Genomic DNA, 24,953 nt, shown 5'->3' with positions numbered 1-24,953 from the left:
AGTAACTTGTGTTTTCTAAGTTAAGGTACAGCTTAGAACTTGGTTTTGTGCTGTGGTTCCCTCTATATGGTCCCTCTTAGGAGCAGCATTTAACTTTGTCTTAGGGAATATTAAATACAATATAAAGAAATGCTTTATTTTGTCTCTGTATCATCATAGGTAATACTACACTTAGTTTAGTAATATGAAACTACCACATAATCTATTTAAAAAGTCTTGGGTTGAGCACTGGAGAATTTTCGTAGGCAAATTCTTCTGTGTGGGCTGGGTCAGTAAACACTCCAATAAAATCTATTTCCAGGAAGAATGGACCATCCACTTTATCAGCCAGGGTGAATCCGATAGAAGAGATCTGAATTTAAAATAGAGAAATAGATCAAAATCACAGACATTAACTGGTGTTCCTGGAGGGTTTTTTTGTGTGTTTTTTTTTTTTTTTAAGGTTTAAATTATTGATTTTTAGAGAGAGAGAAAGAGAGGGCCTGACCTGTGGTGGCGCAGTGGATAAAGCGTCAACCTGGAAATACTGAGGTCGCTGGTTTGAAACCCTGGGCTTGCCTGGTCAAGGCACATATGGGAGTTGATGCTTCCAGCTCCTCCCCACCTTCTCTCTCTCTCTCTTCTCTCTCTCTCCCTCTCTGTCTCTCTCTCTCCCTTTCGCTCTCCTCTCTAAAATGAATTAAAAAAAAAAATTTAAAAAAAAAAAAAGAAAGAGAGGGTGAGAAGTATCAATTCATGGTTGCTTCACTTTGGTTTTCATTAATTGTTTCTGATGTTCCTTGACTGAGTAAACTTGGGGTTTTAAACTTGCAACCTGAGCATTCCAGGTCAACACTATACAGGGTGCCACCACAGGTCAGGCACTATTTATTGATTTTTAGAGAGAGGAGAGACAGAGAGAATGGAGGGAGAAGTAGGAAGCATCAACTCATAGCTTCTCTATGTACTTTGACCAGACAAGCCTAGCGTTCTGAACCGGCAACCTCAGCATTCCAGTTTGATACTTTATCTACTGTGCCACCAAAGGTCTGGTTTGTTTCTGTTTTAAAATTCTGTAGCTGAGTCTTTATTCTATTGGCTGTTAGCAAATATACCATAGTTCTCAAATGCCGTAGCAAATTATAAAGACAGTACAGGGCTACTTTCTTTTCACATTCTACTTCCTCTCCTCTCCCTTTAATGTGCCACTTAAGACTAGTGAAGGCAACATGGATGTCTAATGGAGGTTCTTGAAGCTATCCTGAACTCTTAATACTATTCTCTTATTTTAAAGCTAAAATAAAATGTAGACATGTTAAAAAGAAGACCCATGATGAAATCCTCCAAGAAGGGGGTTTGGCTCAAATGATAGGTCTATGTCAATAATCTATCTGGGAATTACAGGGGTGGCTTTGAGTAGGAATTTCCACCTTTCATTTGCCAGCCTTCAAAAATGTACTGAACTCATCCTCACAAGAGTTCTGTTTCACGAAAGATATAGTTCTGAGTGAGAGTAGAGGAAAATGTTACCTTGTCAAGCAAAAGCTGGTACTGGGCATCCCGGATTCTTCCTTGATTAGAGAAGAAAAATTTGGAGAAAGGAATCTGAAAAAAGAAACCACTTACTTCATAGTTGAAATGTAAGTAACTGAGGCATATGAATATTGTATTTGCAACGATAAAGAGAAATGGTTTAAATTTAATTCTAAAATTATTTAATATACACAATTAAGACAAGTAGCTACTCATTTGGATCACAGGCATATAACTAAGAATAAGATTAAACAAATCAATAGAAAAATAGAGATGGAAACAGGTACACTTGTAAACCCTTAGTAGGAGTGCAAATTATTACAACTCATTTTTTCATTTTAATTTTAGCTTTTTTTTCGGAAGCTGACAGAAACATCAATCCATCGTTCTGTTCATGCATTCACTGGTTGTCGACTCTTGCACATGCCCTGACCAGGGATGGAACCAACCCTGGCACAGAGGGACAGTGCTCCAACAGAGCTAGCTGGCCAGGGCTATAAGAAATCTAGAGAGCAGCTGGCAATGTGGTAGGCAGGATTCTATGATGGCCCCCCCCAAAATACCAATTTCTAGTATACACACACCTTTGAGGTATTCAAACACTAATCTCAGTGTTGCTATGAAGGAACTGTGCAAAAGGTCCTAAGTCAGTTGACTTTTATATAAGATTATCCTCTGAAGGCCTGACTTAATCCCTTGAACCCATAAAAGGGACTGGTGAAAGAGATTAGAAGCATGAAAGAGCCCTGGCTGTTGGTTCAGTGGACAGAGCTTTGGCCTGATGTGCAGATGGGTGTCCCAGGTTCAATCCCTGGTCAGGGCACACATAAGAAGTGACCATATGCTTCTCTTCCCATTCCTCTCCCCCTTCTCTCTTCCCCTCTCGCAGCCAGTGGCTCAACTGGTTTGAGCATCTACCCCAGGCACTGAGGATAGCTTGGCTGATTCAAGCATTGGCCCCAGATGGGGGTTGCCAGGTAAATTCCAGTTGGGGCACATGCGAGAGCCTAACTCCCCCCCCCTTAAAAAAAAAGCGTGAAAGGGATTCAGTGGGGGAGTGGGGTGTTTCACTGCTAGCTTTGGCTTTAAACATGGAAGGAGCTAAAAAGGCAAGGAGTGTGGGCAGCTTCTAGGAGCTGAGAGTGACTCCTGAAAGCCAGTAAAGAAACAAGGACAACAGCCCTACAATCACAGGAACTGAATTTAACTAATTAGAAGATTCTTTCCCAGAGCCTACAGAAAGAAACACAGCCCAGCTGACACCTGAATTACACTGTACGGGGCCCTGAGCACTGAGCCCAGATTTACTGTGTCCTAACTTCAGACCTACAGAACAGGGAGCTATTAAGTGTACGCTTCTGAAACTGCTGGTTTTATGTAAGGTTTTACACAGCAATAGAAAACAAAGCACTAACAAAAATCTGAAATGCTATAACTTTGACCTAATAATTTCACTTTCAGGAATTTATATTTCAGCTCTGGACAGATAGCTCGGTTGGTTAAAACATTCTGAAGCGTAGAGGTTGCTGGTTTGATCCCCGGTCAGGGCATATACAGGAGAAGATCAATGTTTCTGTATCTGTCTCTCTCTCCCTCCCTCTCTCTCCAAAATCAAGAATTAATTTTTTTAAAAAAGGGATTTACATTTCAGATAACTCTGATAAATACATAAATTATAGTTTTTCTAACAGCAAAAAAAAAAAAAAACCCATCACAATGTATTATTAATCAAAAAGTAAGATATAGACAAAATCTCCAGTATTTTGTTTAAAAAAACAAAACAAAACTGCACATCAGGATGACACTCCAACCAACCAAGCTATCCTGACAGTAAAATCTACAGTGTTGCCCTGGCCGGTTGGCTCAGCGGTAGAGCGTCGGCCTAGCGTGCGGAGGACCCGGGTTCGATTCCCGGCCAGGGCACATAGGAGAAGCGTCCATTTGCTTCTCTACCCCTCCGCCGCGCCTTCCTCTCTGTCTCTCTCTTCCCCTCCCGCAGCCAAGGCTCCATTGGAGCAAAGATGGCCCGGGCGCTGGGGATGGCTCCTTGGCCTCTGCCCCAGGCGCTAGAGTGGCTCTGGTTGCAGCAGAGCGACGCCCCAGAGGGGCAGAGCATCGCCCCCTGGTGGGCGTGCCGGGTGGATCCCGGTCTGGCGCATGCGGGAGTCTGTCTGACTGTCTTGCCCCATTTCCAGCTTCAGAAAAATACAAAAAATATATATATAAACAGGTGCAGAAGATACAGAAAGTATACAGTATTTATTTTTGAGTAAAAAAGAAAATAATATATATTCCTATTTGCATAAAGAAACTGCATAGCTAGATAAAAAGCTAATAAAAGTAGTTACTTATAGAAGGTGGGCAGGAGAGGTAAACAGGGACACGAGTAGGAGCGAGACTTCTCAATGTACATTTTTCTTTTTTAAAAAATATTTTATTTATTAATTTTAGAGATAGGAGAGAGAGGGAAGACCAGGAAGCATCAACTCATAATTGCTTCTGGTTTGTGCCTTGACCAGGCGACCTCAGTATTCCAAGTCAATGCTTTATCCACTGCGTGAGCACAGGTCAGGCGATTTTTGAACCAAAAACTAAAAATGAATTTAAAAAATAAAATTTACTGTCCAGATTAGTTATCACCAAAAACACTTAATTGATGTAAAAGCAAACTCAATACAAAGCTCATATAATAAAAAGCCATGGCACAGGGTCATCTACCTCACTATTTTAAACATTTTTTTTTTCTGTGTGACAGACAGAGAGAAGGGGAGTACAGGGACAGAGGGACAGACAGGGAGACAGATGAAAAGCATCAATTCTTCACTGCATCTGAGTTGCTCATTGATTGCGTTCTCATATGTGCCTTGACGGGGGGGGGGGGCACTCATTGCTCAAGCCATCAACCTTGGGCTCAAGCAAGTGACATTGGGCTTCAAGCAAGTGACCTCTGGGCTCAAGCCAGAGGCCATGGGGTCATGTCTATGATCCCGTGCTCAAGCCAGCCACCTTGGGGTTTCGAACGTGGGTCCTCTGCATCCCACTCCGACGCTCTATCCACTGCGGCACTACCTGGTCAGGCACTATTTGAAACATTTTAGAAATGCACATTCAACGGGCATGTGTAAGCTACCTCACTTATCAATTGAAATGAATCTCTTCTCTTTTGGGCACATAATTCTCTTATCACTGTCCACATGAAGGGAACTAAATTTTTTTAGCTTGGAAAAAAAAATGAAGCTAGGAAGGAACATTAAATCTATAATGGTTGCTTAAAAAAGAAAAATATAGTTTTCTCTGTATAAGGGACAGAAAGCTAATATACCTAATTTTCCTCTATGTTTTCCATCTGTAATCAGAGTAAATATTTGAGTATCTCACTTGTATTTACTTCAGAATTACTCATGAAGTGAACAGCAATTAATATTTAATTTTTTAAAATCTAACACCTCCCTTAATAATTAAAAATGAGCTATTGCAAACAATTATTGTTTCTAGCCAAAGATTAGCACCACATGTATTTTGGGAAAGTAATTGTTAATGATTACATGGTAGTGATAATTAAGAATAATTTGCCTGCCTGACCTGTGGTGGCACAGTGGATAAAGCGTCGACCTGGAAATGCTAAGGTCGCCGGTTCAAAACCCTGGGCTTGCCTGGTCAAGGCACATATGGGAGTTGCTGCTTCCAGCTCCTCCTCCCTTCTCTCTCTCTGTCTCTCCTCTCTCTCTCTCTCCCTCTCCTCTCTAAAATGAATAAAAAAATTAAAAAAAAAAAAAGAATAATTTGCCTGACCAGGCGGTGGCGCAGTGCATAGAGCGCCGGACTGGGATGCGGAAGGACTCAGGTTCAAGACCCTGAGGTTGCCAGCTTGAGCGATGGTTCATCTGGTTTGAGCAAAAAGCTCACCAGCTTGGACCCAAGGTCACTAGCTCGAGCAAGGGGCCCGCGGTCAAGGCACATATGATAAAGCAATCAATGAACAACTAAGGTGTCACCACGAAAAACTGATGATTGATGCTTCTCATCTCTCTCCATTCCTGTCTGTCTGTCCCTATCTATCCCTCTCTATGCCTGTCTTGGTTAAAAAAATAAAAAATAATAATAATTTGGCAATGTGCATCAAAGAACTTAAAAATTTATATATCAGTTATTCAAGAATTTATTTTTTAAGTGAGAGGAGGGGAGATAGTAAGACAGACTCCTGATGCACCCACACTGGGATCCACCTGGTGATCCCCATCTGGGGCTGATGCTTAAATCAACAGAGCTATCCTCGGCGCGTGAGGCCTACCTTGGACCAACCGATCTGTCCTCACACCTGGGGCAAACGCTCAAAACTATCGAGGTACTGGCTGCAAGAGGGGAAGAGAGAGAAAGAAGGGAGAGAGGGGGGAGAGAAGCAGATGGTTGCTTCTCATGTGTGCACTAAGAACCAAACCCAGATATCTATACGCTGGGCCAACACTATCCACTGAGCCAACCACCCAGGGTCTATTCTAGGAATTTTATTTCTAGGAGTATATCCTAAGAAAATAATTAAGGATGTTTACCTCAGAGTTTGGTATAATAGTGAAAAACTCTGAAAACAATTTAAATTACAACAATAAAAGATGACCCGGCGGTGGCACAGTGGATAGAGTATTGGTCTAGGACACTGAGGACCCAAGTTCGAAACCCCAAACCAGCTTGAGCGCAGGCTCATCTGGCTTGAGCATGAGGTTGCTGGCTTGAGTGTGGGATCATAGACATGACCTCACGGTCTCTGGCTTGAGCCCAAAGGTTCACTGCTGGCCTGAGCCCTTGGTCGCTGGCTTGAGCAAGGGGGTCACGGGCTCAGCTGGAGCCCCCCAGACAAGGCACATATGAAAAAGCCATCAATGAACAACTAAAGTGCCACAACTACAATGTAACCATGATCTCAAAAGACCTAATTTCATATACAGTAAAGTCTTGTGCTGTTACCTTGACCTCCTGCCAGTAGGGCCCCCCACGGGTGAACATGAAGTAACTATACATCTGATTCTTCCTCTGGATTATATCTGTGTCCTCTCTGATATTCACCATCCAAGGCCGACCATCTCCACGGACACGGAGATACAGAGTGTTGAACTGGGACCAATCATAAGACCTCTTTCTCTCAAAAGGGCCCTAAGGTACAGAAAGGAAGGTTAATTTTACCTCATTTTCCACTATTAGCAAAATGTAAATCATTATCTTTTGTAGCAAGAAAAGGATCCACTAGCCATTTTTCTTTTTCAGCTCTCACCATAATGAAACAGATAAGTCTGGCAATTCTTACCTTAGTACAAAATACTGACATAATTATATGTTTCTAAGGTAATGTTCAAGACAATTGGCCTAGGACAGGGTTTACATGGGTAGGCACTCACCTGTATCACTGAATGGAAAAGAATTACTGTTATGCCCTTTCTTTCCCTGGCCCTGTGGAGAAATGGCTTTTGAGTAGGCCATTTAATGACAAATGCCTTGTTATAAATTAGAGAACTGTGAAAAGAGCTCAAGTTTCAAAACTGATATTTTATAACAGCTACCATCCACTGAAAACTTAAAACACTTTGCATGCATAATTTAATCCCCTGAGATAGGTACTATCATTGCACTCCATTTTGTAAGTGAATAAACTGAGCACTCAAATAAGTGATAAATCCAGTACTGTTTAACTCTAAACTCTGTTAACAACTATTTGTACTGTCTCTTTCTTTCAAAGTGGAATTTAGTGTTAATTTCCAAAAGTGTTTATTTATAGCAGTCTCAGGTAATTGATTTCATGAACACCATTGTGCAGATATGAATTATTATTTACTAGATGTGTAATTTGGACAAGTTACTAAATCTTCCCAAGCCTCAGTTTCCTCATCTGTAAAATTGGGATGATCAGAAATTACAATATTGCTGTGAGGGACTGATCACAACACATTATTAACATTTGCTATTTCTCCACAGTGCATATTTTGCCATAGAATTATTTTCTACTGTGAACTGATCAAATCCACTTTATGGATTTTCAGGACATAAAAAATTAATCTTGGCCCTGGCCGGTTGGCTCAGTGGTAGAGCGTCGGCCTGGCGTACAGAGGTCCCGGGTTCGATTCCCAGCCAGGGCACACAGGGGAAGCGCCCATCTGCTTCTCCACCCCTCCCCCTCTCCTTCCTCGCTGTCTCTCTCTTCCCCTCCCGCAGCCGAGGCTCCATTGGAGCAAAGATGGCCCAGGCGCTGGGGATGGCTCCTTGGCCTCTGCCCCAGGCGCTGGAGTGGCTCTGGTCGCGACAGAGCGACGCCCCGGAGGGGCAGAGCATTGCCCCCTGGTGGGCAGAGCATCGCCCCCTGGTGGGCGTGCCGGGTGGATCCTGGTCGGGCACATGCGGGAGTCTGTCTGACTGTCTCTCCCCATTTCTAGCTTCAGAAAAATACAAAAAAAAAAAAAAAATCTTGTGTGCATAGTTTGTTGCCTCTGAAAAACTACTGTAGTGGAATAACCCACTACATGGCCTTGGATGGGAACACAGCCAACAAGAAAAGAATGTTTTGCCAAGAAAGTTATTTTGTGACTTGAAGGCGGGTCACTGAAACAGGTCTATGTGACTGAAGGCAGTTGCTGGGCTTTTTGTTCTCAGTAAAACATTCTCATAAGATTTCTGTACTTTCCAAGGTTATCCCTTAAGATAAGGAGAGGAATGTTGTGGGATCCATAGAAGCAATAGCAATTAATACCTTCTGATATTATGTTGTTACTAAGCTATCTTGCAGGTGCACTCTATGTATCTCTAAGTAAAAGTTACTCTTGATGTTATGCCAATTTCTCAGTAAACAAGCTTTTTGAAGTCTTGTGAATAAAATTAGGACACTGCATGAACTCAGGGCCATTTGCCTGAGCGAGTGGTGGTCCTTTGCTAGTCCTTGATGATTCCATCTGCTGATCTCTCTCTCTCTGCACCCCCGACTCACAATAACATTTGGCGCCCAACGTGGGGCCTTAAGAAGAGGTTGGGAACAGACGGAACCCCGAAAGGGTAAGTTGGACGCGTACGGGTAACTAGCAAAGTCATGGGAAATTCCCATTCATTACGTGACAATTATATACAGGTTTTGAAATCCCTTTTAAAAGGGTCTGGTACTCAGATAAAAGACAAGGGTTTGTTACGTCTTTTAAATGCTATTCAGAAACACTGTTATTGGTATACTCCTGAACATTGTAATCAATTGAATTTGAATGTTTGGCAACAAGTAGGAAAATCTTTAAGCTGTGTTCATCAGCACGGAGATCCACTTGATGCTGAAATGTGGGCTGCTTATAATTTTATTGCTACAGCCCTTGGACCTTTGCAATCAGATGGAGATTCTGTTAAAGACTTGAATGAGTTTATTTTTAATGAGCCTGAAGAATTTGATTCAGCACAGAATGAACAGAATAATGACTTGGACAATACTGTCTCTGCTTCTGAAGTTACTGATAATGTTAATGAAATTCAGCCATCCAAAGGCTTTCATCCCTCTTTCTTAAAAAATGAGGGAGCCCCTATGAATGATGTTACCTGTTTAAAACATTTATTAAGTAAACTACAAAAACACTGGAACAACAGGAGAATGGAAATCAGTATACTGCTTATCCTGTTCAAAAGCAAGATATATGTGAGCCTACGGCTCCTCCAATTCAAGGTAAAAAATTAATTGGTACTGGCAGGGGAAGGATTTTTCAACTCCCTAAAATCTCTGAAATGCAACAGGTGCTTGTGCATCATGATGATTTAGAATCTAATTCTAGTAATTTTTCTGCATCTATTTTTTCAATTACTCGACAGCCTTTTCCTCTTAATGCTCCAGATCCTAGGGGAGGGCATAATATCCAATTTGACCAATTTGGATTTACTTTCTTAAAGCTAGTCAAACAATCTGTTGCTACGTATGGACCTCAGTCCTCATATGTTCAAGGTCTGATCTCTTCCTATTGTAATAATCATTTAATCATTCCTTTGGATTGGGATTTACTTGCCAGTATGGTTTTGGAACCAGGACAATATTTACAATTAAAATCTTGGTGGAGAGAGGAGGCTTTTCGAATATCTCACATGAACGCCAGAAATAATCCCCCCGGAGTTACTTTTGAAATGCTCATCGGAGTTGGCGCTTATGCAGCTGTGGGACAACAAAATGGTTATACTGATGCTGTTATAGCTTAGATTAAATCGCTTGTCTTAAAGCCTGGATGCAAATTCATGGAGTTGGAGACAAGGAAGAAAAGTTTAAAGCTTTATATCACTGGGTACAAATTCAATTAAAATAAGGACATATAGAAGAATCATGAAATCCTTAGAATTCTCTAGTCTTTGTAATAATAAAATAAATAAATACTAATTTTCTTTTAGCTACAGTCCTCTGAACTATCATTTTGTTTCTTTCTTATTCTTTGCCTGGAAACTGAGGCAGGGGACATGCGTTGGATCTGACTATAAAAAATATCCCAGCAGCTGCCAAGAGAATTTTCTTGGGGAAATTTTAAATATTTTTTTAATGTTTCCTTTATTTATTTATTTATTTATTTATTTATTTATTTATTTATTTATTTATTTATTTATTTATTTACAGAGACAGAGAGAAAGTCAGAGAGAGGGATAGACAGGGACAGACAGACAGGAACGGAGAGATGAGAAGCATCAATCATCAGTTTTTCGTTGCGACACCCTAGTTATTCATCGATTGCTTTCTCATATGTGCCTTGACTGCGGGCCTTCAGCAGACTGAGTAACCCCTTGCTCGAGCCAGCGACCTTGGGTCCAAGCTGGTGAGTTTTTTGCTCAAACCAGGTGAGCCTGCGCTCAAGCTGGCGACCTCGGGGTCTCGAACCTGGGTCCTTGGCATCCTAGTCCGACGCTCTATCCACTGAGCCAGTGCCTGGTCAGGCGGGAAATTTTGTTTAGTCTCATCCATCGTCAGTCCCTCTATCAGAAAATACCCTGATTAAAATCAGGCAGGCATCTTTCTAGTCTGACTGTGCTCTGAAATCCCGGGTTCTCTTTGGTTTGTCTAGTCTGGTTTGTCTGATTCTAATTTCTGTTTAGTTTTTGTTTGATGCTGTCTAAAATGTGATTTTTAAGGCCTGAATTGTTTACATACAAAAATTTAAAATGCCGGTTTTTATATTGAAAAAAGTTTCATCCATATATTTTTTGCTTTAAAATGAGAAATTATAAGGAGCGCTCATTTAAATTTAAATTAAATAGAATATGGACCCTTAAGACTTGCTAATTTGGTTAATACATTATAAGGTATATTCAAAGTTTGAAATCAAATAAGAATTCAAATATTAGGATTAATTAAAGTTATATGTTATACTTGTGTTTCTGTATTGAAAATTGTCTTGTTTATGTGTAAAATATACTCAAATTTGTAAAACTAAGGAATTAAGTAAAATTAAGTCATTTTAAGAATTTATCACAAGCTGCTTCAGACAGTTGGCTGCTTGTAAAGGCAACATCCTGAAAAAGGAGGCACTGAGGAAAGTGGGAATTTAGTTCCTCTGATGCCCTATAATAGACTTAACAATACAAAAGACTTTTAGATATAGAAGCTAATACATCTCTTATTACTAAGCAACATTAGTTTTCTTTTTAGCCCACTTAGGCAGTAGTCACTAAGCTGCATGGCTTAGGAGAAGTCCCTAACAAAGCTCTAAAATTTCTTTTACAATAGGAAAATAACAAGGGTCATTTAGCCTCTAATAAAGAAAAACATTTATGTTATAAATAATTAAAAGAGCAACATTTTAAATTACAATCTAAACTTTCTGATAAGGAGTTTTTTATACTCACTATGACCAAATTTCTGTCAAAGCTCTTAAAGAGTTAAAAACGGCTTGCTCCCAGTATAAAACTAACTGTCTTTATACGCAGGAACTGCTATCCTCCTTCATAGACTCTGAATGTTTTAGTTCAAAAAATTTAGAAATGTTAGCTTGGACTGTTCTTTCAAAAGTGAAAGAGTTACAATTTATAACTTAGGAAAATCAAGCTTGTATTCAAGCTAATCAAAATGCTAATGCTAACCCTCTTATTGATATTACACAAGGTGAACTTTTTAAATGGACAGTTTGCTAATTTACAACAACAATGTAGACAAAATGTAAGGGTGAGGATTTGCTATTATTTCCACAGATACGGGACTAGTAGATACCTTCCAGAAAACTGAAGCCTCGGCATAAGTTGGAAATAAAAAAAAAGGGAAATTTGACAATTAAATAAACTTACCTAGGAAGCAAAAAAATTTTAAATTAAGACTAAGATTTCAAAAAACATCACTGACTCTGTTTCTAGCAATGTTAGCTGTTGTGTCTATAACAATAAGCATAACTAACTATTCTTACTAAGTTTATATTACTTAAATAAGCAATGTTGAATAGTCAGACACTGTATCAACATTATGTAAATCAACCTTTAGAAAAAATTTGTTAAAAATATCCTCAATCTTTAATAATCCATTATATAAATAACATATTAATAGCTTATAAAAATAATGCTGAACTTTCAGTCATCCTTAAAAATGCTTCTGAAACCTTAAATCACTGTAGTTTGATTGTAGTTAAAGACAAAATTCAAACATCCTGTCCTATTAACATTGTTACTGATTCACAATATGTAGAACATACAATTAAACTTATAGAAACTGTTCATATTTCAAATAATTCTAGATTGCACAAATTGTTTCAAGAGTTACAACTTTTATTGTAGGAATGAAATTTGCCTATCTATATAACTCACATTTGTTCTCATACAGCTTTACCAGGACCTATGTCTACTACAGATAATGAAGTTGATTAATTACTCATTAGATCAATAAAAATAGCTACTAAGTTTTATACAAAGACTCATACAAATAAAAAAGATTTAATGCAAAAATTTAAAATAACCTGGTGAGAAGCTCAGAATAGTTAGAAACTGTCCTCAGTATAGTATTACAAATGCTCCTCCATTACCAAGAGGAATGAATCCTAGAGGGCAACACAGTAATAACCTGTAGCAAATAGATATTACTCATATTTCTTCTTTTAAAAAAAAACTATCTTATGTATAGTTTTATTAATATTTATTCTTCCTTTCAATAGGCCACACCTTTGCCTAGAGAAAAGGCTAATTGTGTCATTCAACATCTTATTAAAGTTTTTTTTTTGTTTTTTTTTTTTACAGAGGCAGAGATAGACAGGGACAGACAGACAGGAATGGAGAGAGATGAGAAGCATCAATCATCAGTTTCTCGTTGCGCATTGCGACTTTTTAGTTGTTCATTGATTGCTTTCTCACATGTGCCTTGACCGCGGGCCTTCAGCAGACTGACTAACCCCCTGCTGGAGCCAGCGACCTTGGATCTAAGCTGGTGAGCTCTTTGCTCAAGCCAGATGAGCCCGCGCTCAATCTGGCGACCTCGAGGTCTTGAACCTGGGTCCTTCCGCATCCCAGTCCGACGCTCTATCCACTGCGCCACCACCTGGTCAGGCTTATTAAAGCTTTTAATGTTATAGGCATTCCTAAAGCAATTAAAACTGACAATAGTCCTGCCTATACATCTACTAAATTTCAACAATTCTTAGCATTTTAGAATATTAAACATACTACTAGAATTCCATATAATCCACAAGAACAAGTAATTATTGAACGCAGTAATTGCACTCTGAAAAATATGTTACTTAAACAAAAGGGGGGAGAAGAAAGGAGATTATTCCCTAGAATTATGTTACACAAAGCTTTATTTACTTTAAATTTCTTAAATACAGGAGAAGATAATTTGACTGCTGCAGACAGACATTGGACAAAAAATAACAGTTCTAAAATTAAATCAACCAATGCATTATAGAAGTGAGTTGAATCCATAGGTACCTAGTTAGTGCAACATTGGGGAAGAGGGTTTTGCTTGTGTCATTGCAGAATCCGGTGAAGTCCTTTGGTGTCCTGCTCGCAGAATTAAACTAACAACATGAATAAGAACAATAGATTCTTTCCATATCTGCCCATTGCTGAGATGGAAGAAATGAATTTCAAAAGAAGAATTTTTTTTTTTTTTCTGAAGCTGGAAACAGGGAGAGACAGTCAGACAGACTCCCGCATGCGCCCCACCGGGATCCACCCGGCACGCCCACCAGGGGCGACGCTCTGCCCATCCTGGGCGTCGCCATGTTGCGGCCAGAGCCACTCCAGCGCCCGAGGCAGAGGCCACAGAGCCATCCCCAGCGCCCAGGCCATCTTTGCTCCAATGGAGCCTTGGCTGCGGGAGGGGAAGAGAGAGACAGAGAGGAAAGCACGGCGGAGGGGTGGAGAAGCAAATGGGCGCTTCTCCTGTGTGCCCTGGCCAGGAATCGAACCCGGGTCCTCCGCACGCTAGGCCGACACTCTACCGCTGAGCCAACCGGCCAGGGCCAAAAGAAGAATCTTAAAGGTACTGCTGCTAAGTATTGAAAAGGCTAAAATACCAAGTTAGGGTCTACTTAAAAAGCTGACCTTTAATGGTAAAAATATGCTACAAGCTACTAGGAAAAAAATGCTACTAACCTGTTTTTAGCAATGATTGCTTTGGTAACAATTCTGGTAAGTAGAGCTGAAAATTTTAGTTATTAGGCATATGTTCCTAATCCTCCATTAAGTAGAGCTATTCATTAGGAAAATAGTGCCTTTTCCTATTTTTGTTAATGACTAATTGGCTTCTAGGACCTTTAAATAATAGAGGTCCCTTAGCACCTTCGAAAGAAGGCATTAAATTAGAAAATCATACAACAGGAATTAAGGAATTACCTATATGTATAGGACATGAGCCACATTGTTTAAACATAGAAGCTCAAGCTTGGCTCTCTATTGTCAGAGATAACAGTAAAGAGATGAAAAAAAAACAAAAAACAAAAACGTTTGTTATAAGGATATAGATTTAAAAGTAAGCCTGACCAGGCAGTGGCTCAGTGGATAGAGCATCGGACTAGGATGCGGAGGACCCAGGTTCAAGACCCCGAGGTCGCTAACTTGAGTGCGGGCTCATGGTTAGAGCAAAAGCTCACCAGCTTGGACCCAACGTCGCTGGCTCAAGCAAGGGGTTACTTGGTCTGCTGAAGGCCCGCGGTCAAGGCACATATGAGAAAGCAATCAATGAACAACTAAAGTGTCGCAATGTGCAACGAAAAACTAATGATTGATGCTTCTCATCTCTCTGTTCCTGACTGTCCCTGTCTATCCCTCTCTCTGTCTCTGTGAAAAAAAAAAAAGTAATACATCTGTACATAAAACGTTATAGATTAAAGCCCTCATAGCTCTGCCCAAGTTAAAGGGCAGGGTGCTGATTTAAGGTGGCATAAGAACAATAGTTTAATTATAGCTAGTGATCAAAGTAATCATACTATCATATAGTATAGAGGAGGGATGTCACCTTAAGCTCCTCATATAAAATTTGGTCCTATACAATATCATTTGTAGAAAGTAGCCATAGCACTTAAACATATGTCAGTGTAGAAAGGAAAAATCTGGAGAAATTATCCTTCTAATTATATTATGTTAATCTTTAAGAAAAATGAAACACATTTTATATCTGCTTGTGTTAGATTATCTTATATGTTTATTATAGGTGAAACCAAATAGCTGAAAATTATTCAATAACTTGCACTAAGTGTGCTTTGTATACATGTATTAACTCTTCTATACTTTTTAATAAAATAGTCAAAGTCTTTACATTTTAAGAACCTGAACAGGAGTCTAGATTCCAGTACAGATGCATCGGATGTGGCAGGGTTCCCCTTCCATAATGCTGTTACAACATCTTATTAAGTCCTTGAAGCAAACCAAAAAACTGGTTGGACTGATCATCACCATCATTATAGGACTAATAGCTGTAACCACCGTGGCTGCTATATCTGGAGTTACATTACACCAAAGTATACAGACTGTGGACTTTGTGCAAAAATGGCATGAACATTCTGAACAACTGTGGACTTCTCAATAACGTATAAATAATAACATTAATACTAAAGTTAATGATTTAGAACAGACTATGATTGTGTTAAAAGATCAAATTGTTAGCCTGCAAAGACAAATTAAACTAAGATGTGATTAGAATGTAACTACTTTTTGTGTTACCCCTATTTCTTAAAATCGTACTTATTGCCTGACCTGTGGTGGCGCAGTGGATGGAGCGTCGAACTAGAAGTGCTGAGGTCGCTGGTTTGAGGCCCTGGGCTTGCCTGGTCAGGGCGCATATGGGAGTTGATGTTTCCAGCTCCTCCCCCCTTCTCTCTCTCTGTCTCTCTCCTCTCTCTCCCTCTCTGTCTCTCCTCTCTAGAAATGAATGAATAAAAAATAAATAAATACCACAGTTTAAAAAAAAAAAAAAATCGTACTTATTTCCATTAGGAAAATGTTAAAAAGCATTTGTTAAATCATAATAATGTAACTAAATAAATCATTAAATTACAAAGACATATTCATGAAGCTTTTCAAAGAAAATTAGAAATTCTAACATGTCAATCTATATTGAAGGGATTAATAGATAATTTATCACAATTAAATTCTACTGAATATATTAAGGAATTTTGGGGATCCACTGTAGGACTTTTTATAATAGTATTAATTCTATGCTTTCTTTTATATGTAGTCTGTCAACAAATCAAAGCAAGAGAAATAAGGGATGAATGACAGAAGGCTGTGTTTTCTGTGGTGCTTCATAACATTCAGCATAAACAAAAAGAGGGAAATGTAGTGGAATAACCCACTGCATGGCCTTGGATGGGAACACAGCCAACAAGAAAAGAATGTTTTGCCAAGAAAGTTGTTTTGTGACTTGAAGGCGGGTCACTGAAACAGGTCTATGTGACTGAAGGCAGTTGCTGGGCTTTTTGTTCTCAGTAAAACATTCTCATAAGATTTCTGTACTTTCCAAGGTTATCCCTTAAGATAAGGAGAGGAATGTTGTGGGATCCATAGACGCAATAGCAATTAATGCCTTCTGATATTATGTTGTTACTAAGCTATCTTGCAGGTGCACTCTATGTATCTCTAAGTAAAAGTTACTCTTGATGTTATGCCAATTTCTCAGTAAACAAGCTTTTTGAAGTCTTGTGAATAAAATTAGGACAATGCATGAACTCAGGGCCATTTGCCTGAGCGAGAGGTGGTCATTTGCTAGTCCTTGATGATTCCATCTGCTGATCTCTCTCTCTGCGCCCCTGACTCACAACAACAGACTACCTACCTTTCTTTTTCATCATTACCTGGGGAGAGGAACCTAATACTACTACTATCATTTGTCTTCCTCCTTAAAGCACAATATCCAAGCAAACATCCAGGGGCTGTTGCCAAGGCCAGGCATAGTAACCTGTCCAGGGCAACCCTGAAATGATATAAGGTCAGAAAATTTGCAAAAATCCACAGGCCAGTGGCGAGATAAAGGAACTGACAGTAACTTTGGAAAACTGTTCTTACTGGAAACTGTAAGGCTAAAGACAAAAAACACTTTATTATTATTTTTATTTTTATTTTTTTTGTATTTTTCTGAAGCTGGAAACGGGGAGGCAGTCAGACTCCCACATGCGCCCGACCGGGATCCACCCGGCTCACCCACCAGGGGGCGATGCTCTGCCCATTCGGGGCGTCGCTCTGTGGCGACCAGATCCACTCTAGCGCCTGGGGCAGAGGCCAAGGAGCCATCCCCAGTGCCCGGGCCATCTTTTGCTCCAATGGAGCCTTGGCTGCGGGAGGGGAAGAGAGAGACAGAGAGGAAGGAGAGGGGGAGGGGTGGAGAAGCAGATGGGCGCCTCTCCTGTGTGCCCTGGCTGGGAATCGAACCCGGAACTTCCACACGCCAGGCCGATGCTCTACCACTGAGCCAACCGGCCAGGGCCAAAAACACTTTATATAAACACTATTAGTCTAGTTGGTAAAGTTGTCTCAGGGCTATAGGTTAAAAAGTCTGGAACTGCTTTAAACCTATATCGGACTTAAATTATTAAGTAAAAGGATGGTACATGGTGGGAGATATGTTTCTCACTGTTACAGAGGGAAGGCTGAACCACATGGTACTAAATTAGAGTCAGAACATTAGTATGAATTCATATTTAGATTCAGATGGATACAGAAATAATTAGAAACATGTTTCCACAGGTTGGTATGCATACATATACTTCCTAGCTATGTCCACTGAGATGTCCTACACATCGTGTCAGCCAGTAGCAACAAGCATACTCACTGTCCAGATCTTGGTTTCTAATGTCATTCTCCACAAAAAAGGAGCCAAGGCTCCTTCAAAAAATGGATTGGTCTAGGCAGTGGTCGGCAAACTCATTAATCAACAGAGCCAAATATCAACAGTACAACGATTGAAATTTCTTTTGAGAGCCAAATTTTTTAAACTTAAACTATATAGATAGGTACATTCCTTATCGAGGTAGCGCCCACACGTGGTATTTTGTGAAAGAGCCGCATGTGGCTCACGAGACACAGTTTGCCATCCAGGGGTCTAGGGTTGACACAAGGGAATATAAAATGAGCTTAGAACATCTTGTAGAACCTGACCTCTGGTGGTGCAGAGGATCAAGCGTTGACCTGGAATGCTGAAGTCACCAGTTCAAAACCCTGGGCTTCCCAGTCAAGGCACATTTGAGAAGCAACTACTACTATGAGTTGATGCTTCCCGCTCCCGGCCCCTTCTCTCTCTCTTTCCCCTCTCTGAAATCAATAAATAACATCTTTAAAAATGAGAAAAAAAAAAAAATCCTGTAGAGCCAAAAGGTGCTCAAAAAAAACAAAAGGATGGGGGCAAATCAAAGGGACAGGAGCCAACCTGAAAGAGCTGGGACAATCTGAGCAACAAAATACATAACAGAGTACTGGATTATATAACCCAAAGTGTGAGTCCATACTAAATGTATACATGTGAGAGAAGAAACAAATCTTCCTTTGTGTATATATATAATACTACATCTTCCAGGAGAAACAACTTAACCCCACCATACCCTTCCTGTCTTGGAAGTAGAGTGAACTTAGTGACTTGTTCCAAAGAACACAGTATTAAAAGAAGGAATAAAAGTAACTGAACAATGGAATGACCAGGTGATCAAGGTTAACACATCAGTGATAAGTCATATTGCTAGCATGTACCTTTCATATGATATTATGAGAAGAGTACTTTAACTCTGTGGCATTCTTCCTAAAAACCCAGAAAAAAAACATCAGAATTCCTGAGGATTCTGAGGGTCATTCTATAAAATAGCTGGCCAATATTTCTCAAATCCTCATGAAAAATAAGGAAAGACTGAGAAACTCTCACAGACCAGGGGAGACTATGGAGATATGACAACTAGATGTGATGTAGGATCCTGAATGGGATCATGGAACAGAAAAATATTAGTGGAAAAACTAGTGAAATCAAAGAGTCTGGAATTAGTTAATAGTAATGTACCAATGTTGGTTTCTTAATTGTGACAAATGTACTATAGCAATATAAGATGGTAACAACTTGAGAAACTAGGTGAGGGCTATGGGAACTCTCTGTACTACTTCGCAGTTTTTCTATAATACTGAAACTACTCAAAAATTAAGTTTAATTAAAAAAAAAAAAAGCCACAGGCTGATCCTACCTCCACTCTAAGGAACCCCTGGCCATTACAGGGTCTGTGGTCTACATTAGAGGAGATGCAAATCTCCCAGACCATCATTCAATTGTCTAACCTCTCAGAGCTCCTCATACATAAGAAGGCCCCAGTACAGCCCTGGCCGGTTGGCTCAGTGGTAGAGCGTCGGCCTGGCGTGCAGGAGTCCCGGGTTCGATTCCCGGCCAGGGCACACAGGAGAAGCGCCCATCTGCTTCTCCACCCCTCCCCTTCTCCTTCCTCTCTGTTTCTCTCTTCCCCTCCCGCAGCCAAGGCTCCATTGGAGCAAAGTTGGCCCGGGTGCTGAGGATGGCTCCATGGCCTCTGCCTCAGGCGCTAGAATGGCTCTGGTCGCAACAGAGCGATGCCCCAGATGGGCAGAGCATCGCCCCCTGGTGGGCATGTCGGGTGGATCCCGGTAGGGTGCATGCAGGAGTCTGACTGCCTCCCCGTTTCCAACTTCAGAAAAATACAAAAAAAAAAAAAGGCCCCAGTTGCCCAAAGTAATATCCAGAAACAAGTAGCCCCTCCTCAAGAACCACTGCCCCCTCATGTTTCAGCTCTACACTTGTTCCCAGTAACTTAACCCCATACAAGATGAGATGCCAGGTTTTATCATTTACAGAAACAAAAGCGCTCGGCTACAGTTCATGTTACACTGAAATTCATCCCTGTTCACTAGAAAGCTCAGGATCCTGGGCTAAACCTACCCTGGGAATCCTGGATATCATTGCACAGTACCCGCTGCGACCACTCTCCCCATCCTGAGGCGCTGCAGAGCTCAGAGTTCCATACAGCAGTGCACTTTGGTTATTCTTGCCCATTTTCAGGAACACTTCACTTCTGCCTCCAATTGTCTTATCTGAAGTCACTATCCATTTATCCAAATCTTCTTTTCCACGGAACTGCCAGACAACTTTGGCTTGTTCCAGCAAGACCTCATGCAGAGGGCGGCCTTCAGGTCCTATCCAATGATTCACAATATCATCCTTCAAACGCCTAAAATGGTCCTTCATTTCATCTTTAATTGCTTTATCAAAACTAACTTCATGCTGCTCCTCAGGAGAAATTATATCCAAATCAACTTCTCTCTGGTGATCTTGCAAATCCCCTTCAGTGTTTCTCTGAGAGGAAGCTTTGCCAGGAGTAGCCACTGGTTTCTGAAGACTACTGGAACAATAGTCTGCGAAGCGAGTATTCAAAAATGGACACGAGGCAACACTTGGTTTCAGACATTTTCTGAGAATATAAGTGCCATTCAGCAATTTGTAAACCAAAGCCATGGTAAGAAAAAGTCAAAATATAAATTTCTCCCTGGGCTACCAGGGAAAGAAGCTTCAGCACACAGCCCAATTCCACCTATGACAGAAGAGACATTGAAGAGTTACCAGTATGACAAAAAATACAACACAATTTCAAATTCACCATGAATCATGTATTGTGAAATTCGTGAACTTATTTTCTAATTTTATAAACATTTACCCAGGGCTTACTATGAGAATACTGTTTGCACTATACATAATGCATCCTTCTGCCTTGTAAAAAAATACCAAAATGAATATAAACACTGATCCCTTCATGGGGTTTATAACCAACCAAAAAATAATTCAAGTATATGTTTCAAAAGATTATGTCAATTGTTTGCAGGGGTTTTTTGGTTTGTTTTTTTATTTATTTATTTTTGAGACAGGAAGGGAGATGAGAAACATCAACTCATAGTTGAGTCACTTTAGTTCACTGATTGCTTACGATACATGCATTGACGGATTGACGGGGGTGGGGTGGGGGGGGGGCTGGCTGAGCCAGGGACTCCTTGCTCGAGCTGGTGACCTCCTGCTTAAGCTAGTGAGCCTGCTCTTAAGCAAGATCAGGCAAGATTGTCTCAATTTTAAAACAAATTTTCATGCCAGATCTCGTTTGTTTGTTTTGGTTTTGTTTTTTGGTTATTTTTGTTTGTCTGTTTCCTGGCAACCCCACCAGGACTATATTTTTAAAGAAATAATTGGTTTCTAAAATAAAATATTCAACCAATTCATTCCAGAATCTAGGTTAACTGACAACATACTAGCACTTCATAAAAAGAAGGACTTACACTGTACATTGTATATGGAGTCAGAAAACTTGGATTTGACACCTGGCTCTGTCCTCTAATTAGGTTGGTAAGTATTGTGAATATTGGCAATTTCACATGGCTAAACCTAATAAAGCTGTTTACCCTTAGGTAAAGCAGTTGATTTTTTTTTTTTTTAAAGCAGTTGATTTTTTGAGAGTCTCCATCTGCCTGACTGGTAGTGGCATAGAACATTTACCTGGGACGCTGAAGTCCCAGGTTCAAAACCCCAAGGTCGCCTGACCTGGTGGTGGCGCAGTGGATAGAGCATCGGACTGGGATGCGGAGGACCCAGGTTCGAGACCCCGAGGTCGCCAGCTTGAGCACGGGCTCATCTGTCTTGAACAAAAAGCTCACCAGCTTGGACCCAAGGTCGCTGACTTGAGCAAGGGGTTACTTGGTCTGCTGTAGCCCCACAGTCAAGGCACATATGAGAAAGCAATCAATGAACAACCAAGGCGTCACAACGAAAAACTGATAATTGATGCTTCTCATCTCTCTCCGTTCCTGTCTGTCTGTCCCTAACTATTCTACTCTCTGACTCTCTCTCTGTCCCTGTAAAAAACAAAACAAAACAAAACAAAAAAACCAAGGTCGCCAGCATGAGTGCAGGCTCATTCAGTTTGAGTGCAGGCTCATCAACTTGATTGTAGGGTCTCTGGCTTAAGCCCAGAGATTGCTGGCTTGAAGTCCAAGGTTGCTGACCAAGGTTGCTGACTTGAGCAAGGGGTCACTGGCTTGGCTAGACCTCCACCTCCATCAAGGCACATATGAGAAGCAATCAATGAACAATTAAAGTGATGCAACTACGAGTTGATGCTTCTCACCTTTCTCCATTTCTCTACCTCCCTCCCTCTCTCTCTGCCCTCCCCTTCCCCTCTCTCCCTCTCTGAAAAAAAAGTCTCCATTTCCTGGGGATAAGGCTTTAACCTTTTTTTTTTTTTTTTTTTTTTTTGACCAGGAGGCTCTAGTTGAGCCAGTGACCCCTTGCTCAAACCAGTGACCTTTGGGCTCAAGCCAGCAACCATGGGGTCATGTCTACAACCCCACACTCAAGCTGGTGAGCCTGTGCTCAAGACAGCAGCCTTGGGGTTTCGAACCTGGGTCCTCTGCATCCCAGGCAGATGCTCTAGTCCAGCGGTTCTCAACCTGTGGGTCGCGACCCCAGCGGGGTCGCCTAAAGCCATCGGAAAATACATAATGCATATCAGGTATTTACATTCCGAATCATAACTGTAGCAAAATTACAGTTATGAAGTAGCCACCAAAATTATTTTTTGGTTTGGGGTCACCACAACATTATTGCGGTGTCACGGCATTAGAAAGGTTGAGAACCACTGCTCTAGTCTATCCACTGTGCCACTGCCTGGTCAGGAGATAAGGCTTTGTTAACACTTCCTCTACCTTCCTTAAGGGATTCTTCTGAAGATCAGATGGAATGATAGCTATAAGAGGGGTCTCTGATCCAAAGAGTCTAACAAGATCCCCAAGATTCTTCATGTCTAACAAGCTCCTAGTCCAAGGTTCACACTTTGAGTAACAAAGCTTTGACTATCAGTTATTATTTGAGCTCCATAAAGATGGAAACTAAACAACAGCAGCATTAATACCATCACATTTAAATATCATTTTTTTTTTAAATTTTAACCTTTACTTTATTGATTTTAGAGCGCATGAAAGGGTTTAATATCGGTGGCCAAGGCCAGGCAGGATTTGGGCTGACGGTAGAGAAACTGTGGATCCAGAAAAGTACTGGGCCATTCCCACTTAACAGAGCAAATAGGAAGGGAAAACAGGCAGAGGAAAACCTCTTCTCAAGGCAGCAGGCGAACAAACAGCAAAACAGCCCCTTGCAGTGGAATGCAAGCAATCTGAAATCCGCAATCCACCCTGAGTCAAACCACCCGTAGCCTTACATAGGTTATGCACACACGATTCTGCCACATGCTCATGCACTAATCATGCAAAGTGCAAGCGAGCAAGCCTAACACAGCTGTTTTCCCAACAATTCGCCCCTTTAGAGTTGCTCACCTCACCATCTATGGGACAGGTATCTTCAGCAATGATCCCTATGCAAGAAGTGAGGTACATTACACAAACAAAGCCTACAGCAACAGCACAAGTTACACAATAATTACAAAGGTGCCTTTCACAATGTCTCCCTGAGCACTCTGCCCAGGGAGTTAATTGGAGGCCCACCACTAGCCCCCTACCCCACAGTACCAACAAGGCCATCCACTGTAGGTGGGGACCTTTAAAGTCCAGGTCCATGTCCATTGAAGAAAGTGTTCTTGGTGTCTCTGCAACTGAATGGGAGAAACTTCCCAGTGCGCATCCACAGGTGCCATGGCCCCCATCAAGGTTTCTTATAGTACTGTCCACAAGCAGTGTGTCCATCCAGCAAGGGAGCCAGTGCCCCCATCTGGTCACAGTCCAAGAGTCCATTAAACCACTCAATGATTAGTCCACGATAGACAGCCCAGCTGTCTGTGAAAATCACCCAAGGAAAAAGTCCATCTCAGGCAACGAGCCATATAGATTTTTGATAACAGACCTCAGCTCCTTTCCATAAGCACTCTGTTGCCACAAGCCCATCTAAATACCTCAGCAAGCTGACAGTGTATGGCAGGGCCAAACACATTCAAGGCCTATACTGCCTTGACAGTTCTCTTAGCTGCTACTACTGCAAAAAAGTACCTATTATCATCTTATGCCAATACCTGCTACACATTAGAAGGGCACCAGTGGACTGTCAATACCACAAAGAGCCTCCAGCTCCCCTTGCCCATCCCTATTAGGTGGGTCCCTCATCCTTCCCCCCTTTCAAACTGGGACAATGGGTCTTGGGGATCCTCCTCTCCATCAGCTGTCTCAACAAGTAATCCTGCAACCGTGCAACCCGAACACCAGTCATTGTCTTGGCAGCTGCTGGGGCCACCTGCTTCCCCCGCTTTTTCAGCAGCTAGAACTTCTGTGGCAGCTTAAGCTGCCACCAAAGCTCTAACAGGACTTTATTAGACATGCCATTAATTTCTCCCTATCTGCCCTGGCCTCAATCAAATCAACCCGCCCCTGTGTTCAGGTAACCTTTACAGGCCTGTTTCTCTTGTTAATTGGGGGGGGGGGGGGTAGCACAGGCAGCAGCCCATACAGTCTTATGATTTCATGCTGCCTCCACCCTCCCAAATCTGCCACCATCTGTGTAACCACACTGATGGCTGCCCACATAGGGACTCAAGATAGACACTAGTGACCCAAAAGGGCTGATGGGGTGCTACAGAGAATAAGGTCCCTCATCCCTGCTATAAATACTTCCCCATCTGGCCCACGGGACCTCAGGTTGAAAGCAGCATTCCTCATACCCAGTTCCTGGAGGGCCTGCTGCAGCTCACTATAGCAATGCCACTTACTCACTGCCCTTGGCAAGTCATCAGCATTCTGCCAGACCATATGAACGGCAGCCATCACCCATTCTAATTGGGTATGGTTTCCTGGGTTATCATGGCAGTTCTGAAGATGCTGCCACAAGGAGGAGTGCCTGGGAATGGCGGCCAATTTCTCCATCTCTGTTCCAGAGAACATGATACCATCTGCCCCTGTGTCCCACAACCACAGTAACCAAGCTGCCAGGGACTCAGTGGGTTTCTGCCTGAATTTCGCCCCTAACTCCATTGACTCGGAGCGTAGGACTGAACCATAGAGTG

The 24,953-nt window shown here is 41.4% G+C and overlaps 1 protein-coding gene across 4 annotated transcripts in view; it reads right to left on the bottom strand.

Moving 5' to 3' along the window:
• Window positions 1–115: 115 nt before the first annotated feature.
• The window catches only part of NDUFAF1 (NADH:ubiquinone oxidoreductase complex assembly factor 1), a 32,464-nt gene continuing 7,626 nt past the window's right edge, over window positions 116–24,953 (bottom strand). For 2 of the 4 annotated variants that reach the window (XM_066344261.1, XM_066344262.1), the window contains exons 2-5: window positions 19,850–20,498; window positions 6,475–6,660; window positions 1,510–1,584; window positions 116–352 (exon numbers count right to left, since the gene is read on the bottom strand). In XM_066344261.1, coding sequence (XP_066200358.1) covers window positions 203–352; window positions 1,510–1,584; window positions 6,475–6,660; window positions 19,850–20,422 — 984 coding nt within the window. In that variant the 5' untranslated portion in view covers window positions 20,423–20,498 and the 3' untranslated portion in view covers window positions 116–202. Of the gene's footprint in view, window positions 353–1,509; window positions 1,585–6,474; window positions 6,661–19,849; window positions 20,499–23,280; window positions 23,311–24,953 lie in introns of those variants that run through there. The other 2 variants (XM_066344263.1, XM_066344264.1) reach the window with 2 other exon arrangements.

The sequence above is a fragment of the Saccopteryx leptura genome, chromosome 6 (assembly GCF_036850995.1).
Source record: "Saccopteryx leptura isolate mSacLep1 chromosome 6, mSacLep1_pri_phased_curated, whole genome shotgun sequence".
Classification (NCBI taxonomy): domain Eukaryota; kingdom Metazoa; phylum Chordata; class Mammalia; order Chiroptera; family Emballonuridae; genus Saccopteryx; species Saccopteryx leptura.
This window is presented reverse-complemented; position numbering and strand designations above follow the sequence as displayed.